The sequence below is a fragment of the Carassius auratus genome, chromosome 40 (genome assembly GCF_003368295.1).
Source record: "Carassius auratus strain Wakin chromosome 40, ASM336829v1, whole genome shotgun sequence".
Classification (NCBI taxonomy): domain Eukaryota; kingdom Metazoa; phylum Chordata; class Actinopteri; order Cypriniformes; family Cyprinidae; genus Carassius; species Carassius auratus.
Window position 1 is genome coordinate 2,516,211 of NC_039282.1, and position 14,306 is coordinate 2,530,516.

At 39.0% G+C, this 14,306-nt stretch overlaps 1 protein-coding gene across 1 annotated transcript; it reads left to right on the forward strand.

Annotated features, from left to right (window-relative positions):
* LOC113058978 (uncharacterized membrane protein C3orf80-like) lies at positions 1 to 967 on the forward strand. The gene has a single exon (XM_026227220.1). It carries the CDS (start codon positions 328 to 330, stop codon positions 892 to 894), a length of 567 nt encoding a protein of 188 aa, XP_026083005.1. The 5' UTR covers positions 1 to 327; the 3' UTR covers positions 895 to 967.
* The last annotated feature ends 13,339 nt before the right edge of the window (positions 968 to 14,306 follow it).

Here is a 14,306-nt window from a genome sequence, read left to right on the forward strand (position 1 = left end):
TCTGAGTTGGTTCTGGCTATAATGGGTCCATTGAAACCCACAGAGAAGCAGTGCCATGCATTTTTAATCAGGTGGCTTCTGAGGTCTCCTGCTCCAGTCTGAGGATGTAAATTATGAGCAACAGTGCGATGAAAACTGAACCACACTAACAGAACGACAATGACATTACCTCACGACAGGAAGAGAGTGATTTTATTACATTGATCCGTGATTTTCGTTTCTACTAAGTGTGCGCCAGAACTCTCATCTCCAAGCATCTGTTGGGGGCTCGTCCGGGATCATCGCTCCAGTGTGCTGTATGAAAGCACAAGAAAATAAATATCTCGGATGATATTCTGTTACACTGTAACAGACACCAGCCTCACCGGACAGCTTGATGGTAGAAGGATGAGATTGAGGACATGGCTGAGTGTTGCGTCTGGGTTTATGAGCCTCTCCTGCGAGGCTGTGCGCAGTTGTGCAGAGATCCAGTGTGATGAAGACCAGCGATGTTGCACACGAAACAGCAGCAGCATCACGTCCATCCATCAACTCCCTCTGCACTCTTTCCTGGACAATCTGGAATGGTTGGTCCGTAAGCTGTCGGGACTGCTGATCCTGCTCTTGCTCTTCGTGGTGGGTTACTTCATTCAGCGGCTCGTATGTCCCCGTCCCCGCCGTCAGACGCCCGAGGAGCCATCACTTCTGCATGGACACGCGTCCCAGGACTCTCTCACAGGGGACTTCAGCTCCCCGGTGCTGATGCTTCCCACGTACGAGGAGGTGAACTATCTGCCCACATATGAGGAGATCATGATGGAGGTGGATGGAGACAATCTGAACTCAAGCACAGAGGCGATAGAGGAAAGACCAGCAACACTGCAAACATCTAGAAGACCCAGAAACTCTCTATAATTGATTCTGGAACAGCTAATGCATTCACATGTGTCACTAGCAGCTGTTCACATTTTATATTCTTGTTTGGTTCTTACAGTGAGTATCCTGGAATAATCAATCCTAGACAGCGCACAACTGTGTTAAGAGTTAAGACTTTCCATTTCTCAGTTAAGTCTTTGGAAAATTCAGATCATGTGATTTATGATAAATATCTGATTCGTAAAATATGATAGGTAAAAATTGATAGCCTGAATGCGTTGTAAGTCGCTTTGGAAGTGTCTGCTAAATGCATAAATTAAATTAAATTTAATTTAATTTAATTTTAATTTAATTTAATTTGTAATTTTAAAAAGCAAGCAAATAGCTGCACCCTTAAATCAAACCCTTAAAGGAGTGTGGGCATCGCATGAAGATGTTTGATTGAAAATTAACTTGAATGTGATTGTACAAATTTGTTACCAGTTTGGCAAACCTTAAAATAGGTACAAATTGTCATGAGAACCTACACAGAGGACTGCACCCTTCAGTTGTGCTGCATTTCTGGATAACAGAAGAACAACATACTGGAGAAGAAAAAATGAAGTAAAAAAAAAAAAAAAAGAAAGAAAAGAAAACCTTTCCATTGTCATTTGTCTTTTTTGTATGTTAAATTGAGTTATATCACTGAAGGTCAAAAGCTAAGATAAATCAATAAAACGTTTTTGTTAATTAAGTTAAGCATTTGTATTTATTTCTATTTATTTTTGGTATCAGTTACAAACATCCAGGTTTATATTGAACTATTATTACAATTATATATTGTTTAGCCGCTTTGGGGTGAATGTGCAGGTGAGCAATCCACAGAAGAACAGGAGTCTGACGGTCCGGGTTTGAGTTGGTTGTGTTTGTAATCTGATCGTCCAGGGATCAGTGGACTGGACTGACTGTCTTGGTAATCTGGATGAGGTTATAGGCACTGCAAAGTCCAGCGGGTTGAACATTTCAGGGTGAACATTTCAGGGCAAGAACCAGGGGAAGAAGACAGTCCCCTCACTGAGTTGAAGCAAGGCTACAAGCCTCCATCCTTCTTGGACAAGAAGAAACTCGGGGCCACAGGGGATGCAGAAGGGCAGATGATTCCCTGGTGCATACTCCTCCACAGCCTGCTGCTCCAGAAGAGACAAAAGATAACTCTGTCTTTTGGGCAATGACTCCACCACCAGCGTTTTTTATTCTGAAACATAGATGTAGATCGCTTCCATCACACATCCAAAGACTCACAGTCCTAAACCACTTCCTGGATCAACATGTCATTTGGCAACAGTTTGCAGTTTTGATTTATATGATGTTCAATGTTTGATGGTCGAGTTATTTGACATTTGCATCTGCTTACATACTGTACACAATAACTTATTTCTGCTTCTTCTTCACTGTGTCTTGATCCAGAGATTCAGTACGCATTCAGGTGTCTATTAGCGCCTCCTACTGTATAACAGTAAAAACACAGAAAACTAGAAAATTCTATCAACGGTGGGGAAGTGTTCGTCTCATTAAAAAAACGACCAAAGCGTCTGATCCTGTAAGAGGGACATCTCTTCAGTGACAGTGACTGACTGACCCGTCAATAATGCCCAGACCAGGGGTGGAAATTAGCACCAGCCAAATGCGGGTGATTTTGTGTTGTGGCGGGTAAACTCGCTTCACCTAAAGGCCACAGTGGCGGGTAAATAAAAATAGCATACTGTTTCACCCGGCTGATGGTCAAAAAAGTTAATTTTCATCCCTGGTGTGTGTACAACTCACAATAAAGTGTGATATCATCCGAAGCAGCTACATGGAGAAAAGCGGTGTAAACTGGGCTCGAAGCGGCGGCGTTGTTCCCACTACAGTGTTTACAGCTGAAGTTAGTGGCGCTGGCCGAGTGATATATCTGTTGGTTATTTACAGTACGTTTTATAGCATTTGCTCATTATATTCAAGATCGCGTGAAGAGTTTAATTTGTTATCGCGCATAAGTTTCCGCATACTGTCACGTCTCTGTCAAACCCCAATAAGTTCATCCTCCTCCAGCATTCTGCAACATTTTAGATTATATGGAAAGTTTGTGTTTATTTTATTGTTTTTTTATTTTATTAACATTCTTAAAGAACTTTTTCTGAAGTTAGCTCTGTGGCTAGTAAGTTGTTACGCTGTTCATTTTTGTTTGTAGAAACAAACATTGTATCTCTACACATGTTTGACAGCTCTCACGTGATGAGACGCATAAAAACGATGTATTAAAAACACTGCGTTCGTTTGTCGACGGCGTAAAAGTTTGCAAGCCGAGATTTCTTTCAGTGATACAGTGTTCAACAGGTTACTTTTCCCCACGTGTTCCCTCAACCATAATAAATAAATAAATAAATAAATAAATAATTAAATGCAAAAAATATATATACACTTATACTGGTGAATCCTTTCCTTTGGAATTAAATACAACATTATTAATGCGTACGAAAACTGTTTAGAATGTTGTAAAAATGTTTCTGTGCATTAAAAAAGTTGAGTGCAGTGTATCATCCGGTTGGGCTACGGAGCTGAGAGAATGAGCTGCTTCAGCAAGAGTCAGCTGTTTCTAAACCTAGAAAGCTGCCTAGATAGGCAGTATTTTTGAGCATCACTGAAAGAGAAAATGTCAGTATTTCATTGAGACTTGAGATTAAATAAACTGCTTAAGTATTGTAGATCTTGTAGTATTAATTTTCACATGCAGTTACACATCGTCGGTTAAAAACAAGAAAGTGGCTGGTAAAAACATTGAGTGGCTGGTAGATTCAGAAATCCACCAGACACAGTGGCCGGTGGACAAAAAAATTAATTTCCATCCCTGGCCCAGACCCAATTGAAGTTCAAGGAAGTCAATGTCATTTGTCCTGGTCTTGATCCATTCAAAGCAGAAAACTTAATGTGCAAATAACCGCAAACAGGTTATTAAAAACTTTCCTTTAATGCTTATATTTGATTTAGTTTTTATCACAGTGTGGTTTTACCATGTTGTGATACACAACCACAGGACTGCACTAGTGTTCATTCTGTTGTCCTTGAGTACTGCAGAGATAAAACCTAACCTGCACTTAACACTAGAAGCTCACAAGAATGCATGTGAATATCTAGAATTCATTCCTATAGTTCAAACTTCTTTCTGAAAATATGAAAACTTGAAAAATATGAAAGGAACTGCTTTTTTTTTTTTTTTTTAATAGAAAGTTAGTCAGCTTTTCAGATTTCAGCATCAATGTTTAAAGTTTAAATGAAACAATAATACAGGAATGTAATGAGGACATTGTGATGCTGAGTGTGTGATCTCTGGTGAAGCGGCAGATGTGGACGTGTCCTCCCAGCGGTGTACACGAGCAGTAAGCTGAGGTACGGTGACACCAGAGAGCCGAAGCTCACCATCTGAGGAGGACGACTGCACAGTCACTTACAGTATCCAGCAGATGTCACCTGACTCTGTGTCTGTGTGTTCGTTTGTGCGCATGGGTGTGTGTGTGTGTCTGTGTGTTTACCTTGTGGATCAAAGGTTTGCCGTTGCCAATGCCTTTTCCAGTCTGAGCCTGGGACAGAAAGACTGCATGGCTAAGGTGGTCCTCTGCGCCACCCTGGTGGGTTTCTGTCTCGATCGCATGGCTGCAGTTCCACCTTGCTCCACCCTGGGTTCCTGCCCTGTCGGTTCGGCCCTGGGCCCCTGAACTATCTGTTCTCTCCTGGCCTTGTGTTTTGTTGTTGCTTTGTTTTTGTTTTTTGTTTTCTCTTTCTATCTTTCTCTTTTTGTTTTTCCCTCTAAGGACCTGATCCCTCCCCCTGGTCCTCCGCCGCTCCACCTCCCTCCTGGTCTCTGTGTTCCTTGGTCTCTTCTTGTGTTCGGGTGGAGCATCTGGTAGCTGCTCCGTGGAGGAGGGGGTAATGTCACGGTGTCTGGTCTGTGTTTCCCTGAGTCTCCACTAGTGGTCTCACTTCCCCATAGGCACCTCACTGTAGGAACTACAATTCCCACAAGGCCTTGTCCCTTCATCACAGTAATTGCACACCTGTTAATTGCACTCAGGTGTCTTCACTTCATAGTCATTACCCTTTCTATCTAAACCGGTCTGTTTCTGTTTGTTTGATGGAGTCCTTATTTTCCGTCACCTGGTTTCCTCGCGTTCATTGTATTTCCAAGTTCCTGTTCCTGTTTGTTTGTTTTTTGGACTGGTTTTTGGATATGACCCCCTGCTTGTTTAATTCTGATTTTAGATTACCCAATAAACTTATATAATAAATACCTGAAGAAAAAATCTGAATAAACAGTTATCTTTCTTCATAGTAAGAAAACAAAATTAAAAAAATGTTTAGTTTTATCTTTAGTGTAAATGCCCTCTTCATATCATAGCTAATTTAGATTTAAGTAATAAAAATACAATATGTTGACCTTCATTTTTAAATACTAAACATTTTGCTTTATTGTCTAAAGAAAACATTTTAAATATAGTAAGGGATTTATAATAAATAGTATTTTTACTTTGTATGAACAGTTTTGTCTTTGGAAAAAATAAATATTTTTGATTAATTAATAAACCAAAATGTAATGTTTGAATCAAACCATAAATCAAAAAAAAAAAAAAAAAAACGAATACATTTGAGGTCAGCGAATAGAGTTCTTAATGTATTTATAGTTGTTTTGAGTGTGGAGAGAAGACACTGTGCTCTTGTACTGTAGGTTATCTGTATTCGAGCAGCTGTGTGTAGTTTTGTGTCTTTAGAGCCTCAGATGAGCTGTGATAATGACTGAAACACTCCAGGGTTCAGCTGAATTTCACACTACAAGCTAAGCTTACTTTTAACAAAAACATCTATAATTCATGAGCTAATGTAAAAGCATCAGCTTATGTACTGGGCTTCTACAGAGAGTACGACCTCTGACACACACACTCACACACACACACACACACATCAGAGTTACAATGCTTCGAGTCTGACCAATGAGCAGCAAATGGGTCAGTGACCTGAAAACTGATCACTTCAATCACGATCAGGATATGTATGTTAGGGTAAATATAATTAAAAAAACACGATTCTATTGGCTTCTGCAAAAATACACAAAATAAGGATATAAACAATTAATGCTCATTGAACATTATGAAAAACAAACATATTGCACTTATTTTATTATATATTGTGATTGTGATTTGAATAGCAATATTATTCATATTTAATATATTTTAAGTAATTTAATATTGATGCTGCTTTCGGTTTCTCAAAATGATGCGCTCATTTGAGTTTTTCCTAAGCACTCATAAACACAGTAATATTTCTTCTTATGACAGAAAGCCATACTTTAGAACAAAACCAGGGTGAGTAAATATTGCCTGATTTGTGAGTGAACTATAGCTTTAATATTTTAGGCATGCTTAGCACCGTGTGCTTTCAGCTACCTATAACGGTCACTGTCATCCAAGTCATTTGTGTGCTTTATTTACCATTTTATATTAACATGATGAAAATCTATTCAAGCTCAAATGTACAGCCACAGTCAACAGAGGAAGAGGAGAAGTGCTGTGATGTGCACTGTGAGATAAGAGTCTGTGGTGTGATCGGAGGTGTGCTTCTGCTTTGGTCAGATGACGTGAAGCCAGCTGTAGGGTTCAAGTGTGTCTGGACTGAACTACGAGTCTGATTTCTGCATGCAGTGTGTGTAATAGTGTACAGCTGCTGTCTAACTGACTCTAATAAAGGGCTCAAAGCTACACTATGTAAGCTGTGTCTTGTGGAGGAACATTGTTTTGGTTGAGCTTCAGTTTGGATCATCTGCACAGATCAATGTGGGTCAAGGCACCGTGTACTCACAGGATACAGGACGCTAAACATTACTGAGGATACTTGTTCTTGTGTTAAGCTCATACTCAGGTATGTTCAGTTCCTCAGAAAACAAGACGGCATGTCTTCATTTTGCATCTCAAGTAAGATATTTGTACTGGCAGAAAAGTCCATAACACCAAGGAGGATATTTTAGCAGTGCATGCAACATTAAATGCCATGACTTTTTGAGTTTAAGATTGTCTCTAATTTAAGACACAGGTCTTTTTTTTTTTTTTTTTTTTTTTTACTTTCTTTTTATTGGGAAAAGCAAAACAATACAATATTTCCATTCACAGATACAATTTATCCTTTTTCCCCCTTTTTTTCCTTTTTTAAAATAATTACAATGGATCACAGAGTACTATAATGAACAATCAACAACCCCCCCCCCCCCCCCAAAAAAAATAAATAAAATAAAAAATATAAAAAAAAGCACACATTCAATTGGGTAGTACCACTAAATCAGTGAAATAGGAAATAAAAGGTTGCCATTTATGAAAAAATTTGACTGTACATCCTCTCAACGTGTATTTAATTTTCTCAAGTTTTAAAAAATACATGACGTCTCTGAGCCATCGGGAGACAGGAGGATATTTAGCTGACTTCCAGTGTAACAATAAAGAGCGCCTTGCTAGTAAAGATGTAAAAGCTATGATGTCCTTTTGTGTAGGGTTAAGTGCAAGTGAGGGGTCAGGAATTCCAAATATAGCTATCAGAGGACAAGGTTGGAGATTAAGCCCAAGAACAGAGGACATAATATTAAAATAACCCAGCCAGAAATCTTTCAAATCAGGACAAAAAAAAAAAAAACATGTGGCTAAGATGACAAGGTGAGCCCTGACATTTATCGCATTTGTCCTCCACGTCCGGATATATTTCAGATAGTCTAAGTTTAGAGAAATGCACCCTATGTAAGACCTTAAACTGAATAAGTCCAAGACGAGCACAAGTCGTGGTAGAACGTATCCTCTCTATGGCCTGTTCCCAGGACTCCTGAATTTGTATTCCCAGTTCCCTCTCCCATGTACGCTTAAGTTTGTCATTTGAATCATCGCTAAAAGCTAAAATAATGTCATACAGCCTAGAAATGATTCCTCTGTTATGAGGGACAAATGAAAGCATGGTTTCCCAGCAATGCTCTGGAGGTAAAGAGGGGAAATTAGGGAAACACTTAGCGACAAAACTACGAGTTTGAAAATAGCGAAACAGATGACTGACAGGGAGTTCATAGCGAGATGACAAATTGGTAAAACTGTCGAAGACACCATCTACATATAAATCTCTAAATTTTGTAATACCCTTGTCATACCACAGTGAAAATGTCGAATCCGAAAGCGATGGAGGAAATAAGTGGTTGTCATTGATAGGACCCAAGGAAGAACCATTTACAAATTTAAAGTGTTGTCTAAATTGATACCAGATTTTGAGCGTGTTAAGAACCACTTGATTATCGGTATATAGAGAAGGTGTTGTGGGTAAAGAGGTATAAAGTAAAGCAGGTACAGAAGATCCCTACAGGATGATAGTTGCAATTTACACCAAGAGGATCCGGGGGATTTTACCCAGTAGCAAAGTTTATGAATGTGAGCCGCCCAATAGTAATTAAAAAAATTAGGTAATGCTAGTCCCCCACTAAGTCTGCATCTCTGCAGTAGAGTTTAACGAATCCTAGGTGGTTTTCCACCCCAAATAAAAGAACAAATTAACTTATCAAGTGCGTCAAAAAAAAACCTTTGGCAGAAAAAGAGGAATTGACTGGAATAAGAATATACATTTTGGTAAAATGTTCATTTTAACAACATTGATCTTGCCGATTAAAGAAAGGGGGAGGTTACCCCATCTTTGAATATTGGTTGTAATCTTAGAGATAAGGGGAGTGAAATTCGGGTCACGTTGACACCTAGGTATTTGAACCCTGATGGACTAAATCGAAAAGGCAAATCTGACTGTTGCATATGACATGCCGCAGTATTAATGGGAAAACACTCACTTTTCTCCAAATTTAATTTATAACCTGAAAAAGAGCTGAAGTTCTCCAGAATACCTAAAACAGCAGGGATAGAGAGTGAGGGATCAGATATATACAATAGCAAATCATCCGCATACAATGATAGTTTATATTCAGTTCTATTACGGATGATTCCTTTGAATAAAGGGGAAGATCTTAATGTAATTGACAGAGGCTCGATAGCGATAGCAAAGAGCAAAGGTGATAAGGGACACCCTTGGCGAGTTCCCCGTTCAAGGGTAAAATAATCAGAAAAATGCCTTCTCGGCGTCCAAAGAAATCACAAGCTCAGGAAGTTCAGCAGAGTGTTTAGAGTAAATTATATTGAAAAGTGTACTGGTATTAAAAAACAATTGACGTCCCTTTATAAAACCATTTTGCTCTTCGGATATAATATGAGGAAGCACATTCTCTAACCAGGATGCAATTACCTTAGCCAATACCTTGACATCAGCATTAAGCAAAGACAATGGTCTGTAAGACCCACAGGAGGTTGAATCTTTGTCCTTTTTGAGAAGGAGAGCAACAGTGGCTTGTGTCATGGTTGGTGGTAAAGAACCACTTTCCAGGGATTCAGTGAATATGGATAAAAGTAATGGTGCCAATTTGCCAGTAAATTTTTTAAAAAAATCAATCGGAAACCCGTCGGGCCTGGAGCTTTATTAGATTGCATGCCATTAATTGCATTTAATACTTCTTCAAGAGTGAGTGGAGAGTCCATTTGCATGGCAGTAATAGAATCAATGACAGGGTTCGAAAGATTCTGTAGAAATGTATTCATTTTATTGTTATCAGTTGGAAATTCAGATTTATATAATAAAGAGTAAAATGATTTAAAAGTAGCATTAATTTCTAAAGGGTCTGCAGTAATAGTGTCATAAGTGTTTTTAATAGTAGGTATCAAACGGGAAGCGGCCTGCCGTCGTATCTGATGTGCCAGTAAACGACTTGCCTTATCACCATGTTCGTAGTATGAGCCACGGCTACGTAGTAGCAAGCGCTCTGCCTCTTTAGTTGAAATAAGATCAAATTCTGCTTGCAAATCGAGACGCTGCTTAAGTACTTCTGGACAAGGCTTCAATGCATATTTCTGATCAAGGTTACTAATCACAGATGTAAGTGCATTAAGCTTACCATTAATCTTTTTATTAGAAAGAGCAGAGTAAGAAATAATTTGACCTCTCAGGTAACATTTAAGTGTTTCCCACAGCAATGAATACGAAGAGGAGTCATTGTGATTAAAAGACAAAAACTCATCAATAGAGTTTGAAATGTGTTCACAGAATTCTTTGTCTGCCAAAAGAAGAGAGTTAAATCTCCAAAGTGGTGGGCTAGGTTTATAATTAGAGAGTTGAATATCTAATAATAAAGGTGAATGGTCAGATATTACAATACCTAAATAGTCAGAAGAATTAACACATGAATTAAGTGTACTATCAATAAAAAAGTAATCAATTCTAGAGTACGAATGGTGCACCTGGGAAAAGAAAGAGAATTTTTTAATAGATGGGTTACGGGATCTCCATGGATCAATAAGACTATTCTGTTCCATAAAATCAGAGAATGCTTTAGACATAGCAGATCGAGTCATATTTCGAGGATTAGACCGATCCAAGATTGGGTCAAAAACACAATTTAGATCCCCACCAAGGATCAGCAAGTGTGTGTTCAAGAAGGGGATGTTACTCAGAAACCTGTTAGCGAATTCAACATCATCGAAGTTCGGGGCGTATACGTTTACCAACAAAACCTTTTTTTGCATCAGGGTCCCAGCAACTATGAGATATCTGCCATTCTTATCAGCAATAACATCAGTGGATGAGAACTGAACTTTTTTGTTAATTAAAATTGCGACCCCCCTTGCTTTTGAATTAAAATTTGAGTGGAAGACTTGGCCTACCCAGGGGCAATGTAACCTACACTGATCTTTAACACGAAGGTGAGTCTCCTGCAAAAATACTAAATCAGAGTTTAAACGTTTCAAGTGCGCAAAAACCTTAGATCTCTTAACAGGATTACCCATACCACGTAATGGGTAAAAGGTTGTGTGTGTGTGTGTGTGTGTGTGTGTTAAAGACAGACGTCATTTTCTGTGTCATTTGTGGTCACCTAAAACTACAAATCAGCATGCTGCCCTCAGCTCTGTTATATATTTAGTGCATACAAGCGCCGTCAAGCCCAGAAAATCAGGTACACAAGCATGAAGTACTGTGCAAATGAGACACTGGCCCTCAGAAATACAGGGTCTGTACAGTAGCTGTCAACACCTCTGGGTTTCTCTAACATCTGTCAGCAGAACCACAGCGCAGCGCTGAACCAATATAGACTCAAACACTACATCAGACCACAGAGAGAGTGACTCTGACAAAACAAGACTAGAGACGTCCGCATTTCAGCCCTGATCCAGAGCGTCTGTTTGTCCTGTCTTATGTGAAGTGCCTTAATAGTCTTAAGAATAGTCTTAAGCTTTGACATGAGTGTCAAAAAATAATCAGTAAAGAGTTGGACCTTTCTAAGAGTAGGAGACTTTATAAAGCAGCTAAAAGCAACTTTCGGTAAAGTATAAGACTGAAGTGCTGACTGAAGTGGGACTTAAGTGCTGTGAACTAAGGACTACAATGATGTGAACCCAAAATGAATCAGCCAATAGTGAGCCTGCAAGGATGAGGTCACAGCAGCATGACACGATTATTTTATGAAGACATAACAATTATTTCAATATTTCAATTTATTTTGAATAATTAGTTTTTGTTGAATAACTCAATTTTAATTGAGTTTCAACACATTAATTAAATGGACAAATGTGATGCTATTTCAGTAATTAGGCTGATGAATCACATAATCCAGAATTGCACTCACAGCTGTATATAAAGGAAAGACAAAAGTTGCAAATTGTTAAAAAATGGATGCAAAAAGAAAACCAAACTGGTCCAAGGAAGAAAATCTTCTTCTAGCAGTCAGTCCTTAAATGGAAGGAGGTGATAAGAGGAAAATTCAGTTCGACTTTGACAAGCAAGGAAAAACAGATTGTACTGACAGTAAATGCAGCATTTCCTCGGACAAGACGTTCTGCAGAGGATTGTGGGAAAAGGTGGTACAATGTGTTGGCAACAACACGCAAGGAAATTGCATCATAAAAAGAAAGTATGTGAGCCACAGATACATTTTATCTTAGCTTATTAAACCATTTATATTAAATGATTGTCTCCATGTGGTCAGCAGCTGAGTTCTTGTCAAACAGCCCCTCCATGTAAACCTCTGTCTGAGATTGGAGACATATAGAGGAGATACTTGGAACGGCCAATCCCTCTATTTGTGGCACTCCAGATGCCCCAGACCCTGCACTTCTCAAACTGAAGGAGTTACAAAGATGGTAAGAAGAAAATGATGCATGCAATAATGTATGCATGTAATCATTTCAATCACCACATCGAATTGAATAAACACGTTTGCACTGTTTAATATTTTCTGCATGTGAATGCAGTGTGGATAACTCTGGAGCCGGTCCATCAGATATCATCTCAGCACATCTCCGTGTGTCCTCCAGATGAGCTTCTGCCTCACAAGACACTGGATTTGCACAGGGCACAGCCACTGAGGATCACATTGAGTCCCTTCAGAGAAAAAGCCCAAACTGCAAATTAAGTTGCTGGAGATTCAAAATGAATATTACGCACTAAAACTGAAAAGAATTAAGAATACTCAATGATTGCACATGTGATTTGTGTAAGGAAAAATTAGTTTGTTGTTACTTATTGTCCACAAGTTTGCTTACCCAAAATGTGAGTTAGCAAAGCAAATGCTCTCCCCGAAATGCTTTGTAATGTGTGTTCGGTGGTATTGTCATCATTCTCATCATCACCATGGTCGTCATTTTCATCGTCATCATCATCATCATCATTATCATCATCATCAAGCAATGGGAGGTTACGAACTTTGCAAATATTGTGCAAAATGCCACAAGCCATAATAATATGACAAGCACGCTCAGGTGAATGTCTTATCTCTCTGAAGGACATGGAGTCTTCTCTTCAGCTGTCCAGTTCCTCTCTCCACCACGGCTCATGTTACTTTGTGTGCTCTTCATGATGTAAATAAAATAAAAGAACAACGGTCAGATAAGTCAAGAATGCTCTCATTGAACAAAACTGGTATCTTGTGTACAGTTCAGTACAGTACCTGTTATAATTGAGCTGCTGTTCTCCTTGAGGTCTTCTGTAAGGGGTGAGGAGCCAGTGTTTTAAAGGGTAACCCGAGTCTCCCAGCAGATGACATCCAGGGTGAACATTATTTTGTTTGAATAACCCAGTGAGGCCACTCTGGGAAAGAACCCGAGCATCATGTGTTGACCCTGGTCATTCTGGCACAAGATCGAGGATCTTGTAATTGGCATCAAATACGACTTGAACATTGATGCTGTGGACTGATGTATGTCTCCTCATTTACAGTTGGAGCAATGATGCGTACATGGGTGCCATCGATGGTTCCTACAAAGTCATCAGTGATGCATTGCTGCATTTGTCCAGTCGCCAAGAAACACAGAGTCATTATAACTTTCATTTCTGAAATACATACGGGCCCAGGTGTTTACCATCAGTGCCTGTGGGGGGGATCTGGTCCTGGAGCTTGACCAAGACACTGGTGTGTGCTCAGGGGTCAAGGGTCAACAGAAACACTCCGCTAATGGTATTAACATCTCGTTTCTCAGTGTTGTCTGGATGGTTAGTATAACCCACAATCCATTGCGCACTGGACGCAGATTCGATTAGAACTACAAGCACAGATAAAAAGTGTTAAAAAGCTGCAAACATGTGAGACTGGCGGTTCAGTGCAGAGTTTTACATGAAGGGGTTTGAGTGAACTGTAATCTAAATCAGTAACACTTTATTTTAAGGTGTCTGTGTCACACATTACATGTACTTACTATTATATTTCTGACCCAGTTTGGTCACATTTCCATAACACCTGTAAAGAACTTATAACAGATCCAACCAGCCCTAGGATGCACAGAGCAACAAGACTTCAGTTCTGCCACACACACGTGCTCTAAATATAAAGGATATGTTTGGGCTTGTTCATAAGAGTCATTATCCACTGAGTATGTTTATGACATCTATCACAAATAAAGCAGTGGAACAGGGCACTTTCTTTGCAGTACACTGGGAAGTGAACGGTTTAACAATTTGAGATGTAGTTCATCCAAACCAAAAGCCTTACATCTCGCGAGATGTGTGTGTCTCTCTGTGTTTTTATAACTTATCCATACTATAGATCAGTGGTTTTTATACAGTCTATGGTCTGTGTTTATTTTATCTATCTAATCTCTGATTTTATTTTAAATGGTTTCGAATGTTTTCTAATTTTGATGTATTTCTTACAGACTCGACTTTAAAAAGCTGTCTTTTTATTTTTTTACTTTATTAACAGGTTTATTTGTTTGTCTTTAGCTACTTCATTTATACTGTTTTTCTTAAATACATTGCTTTTAAATTGACTTCAGTCTGCATCTTGTCACTAAAAACAAACAAGCTAAAGCTGCGTCCCAATTGTAGCGCTACACACTATA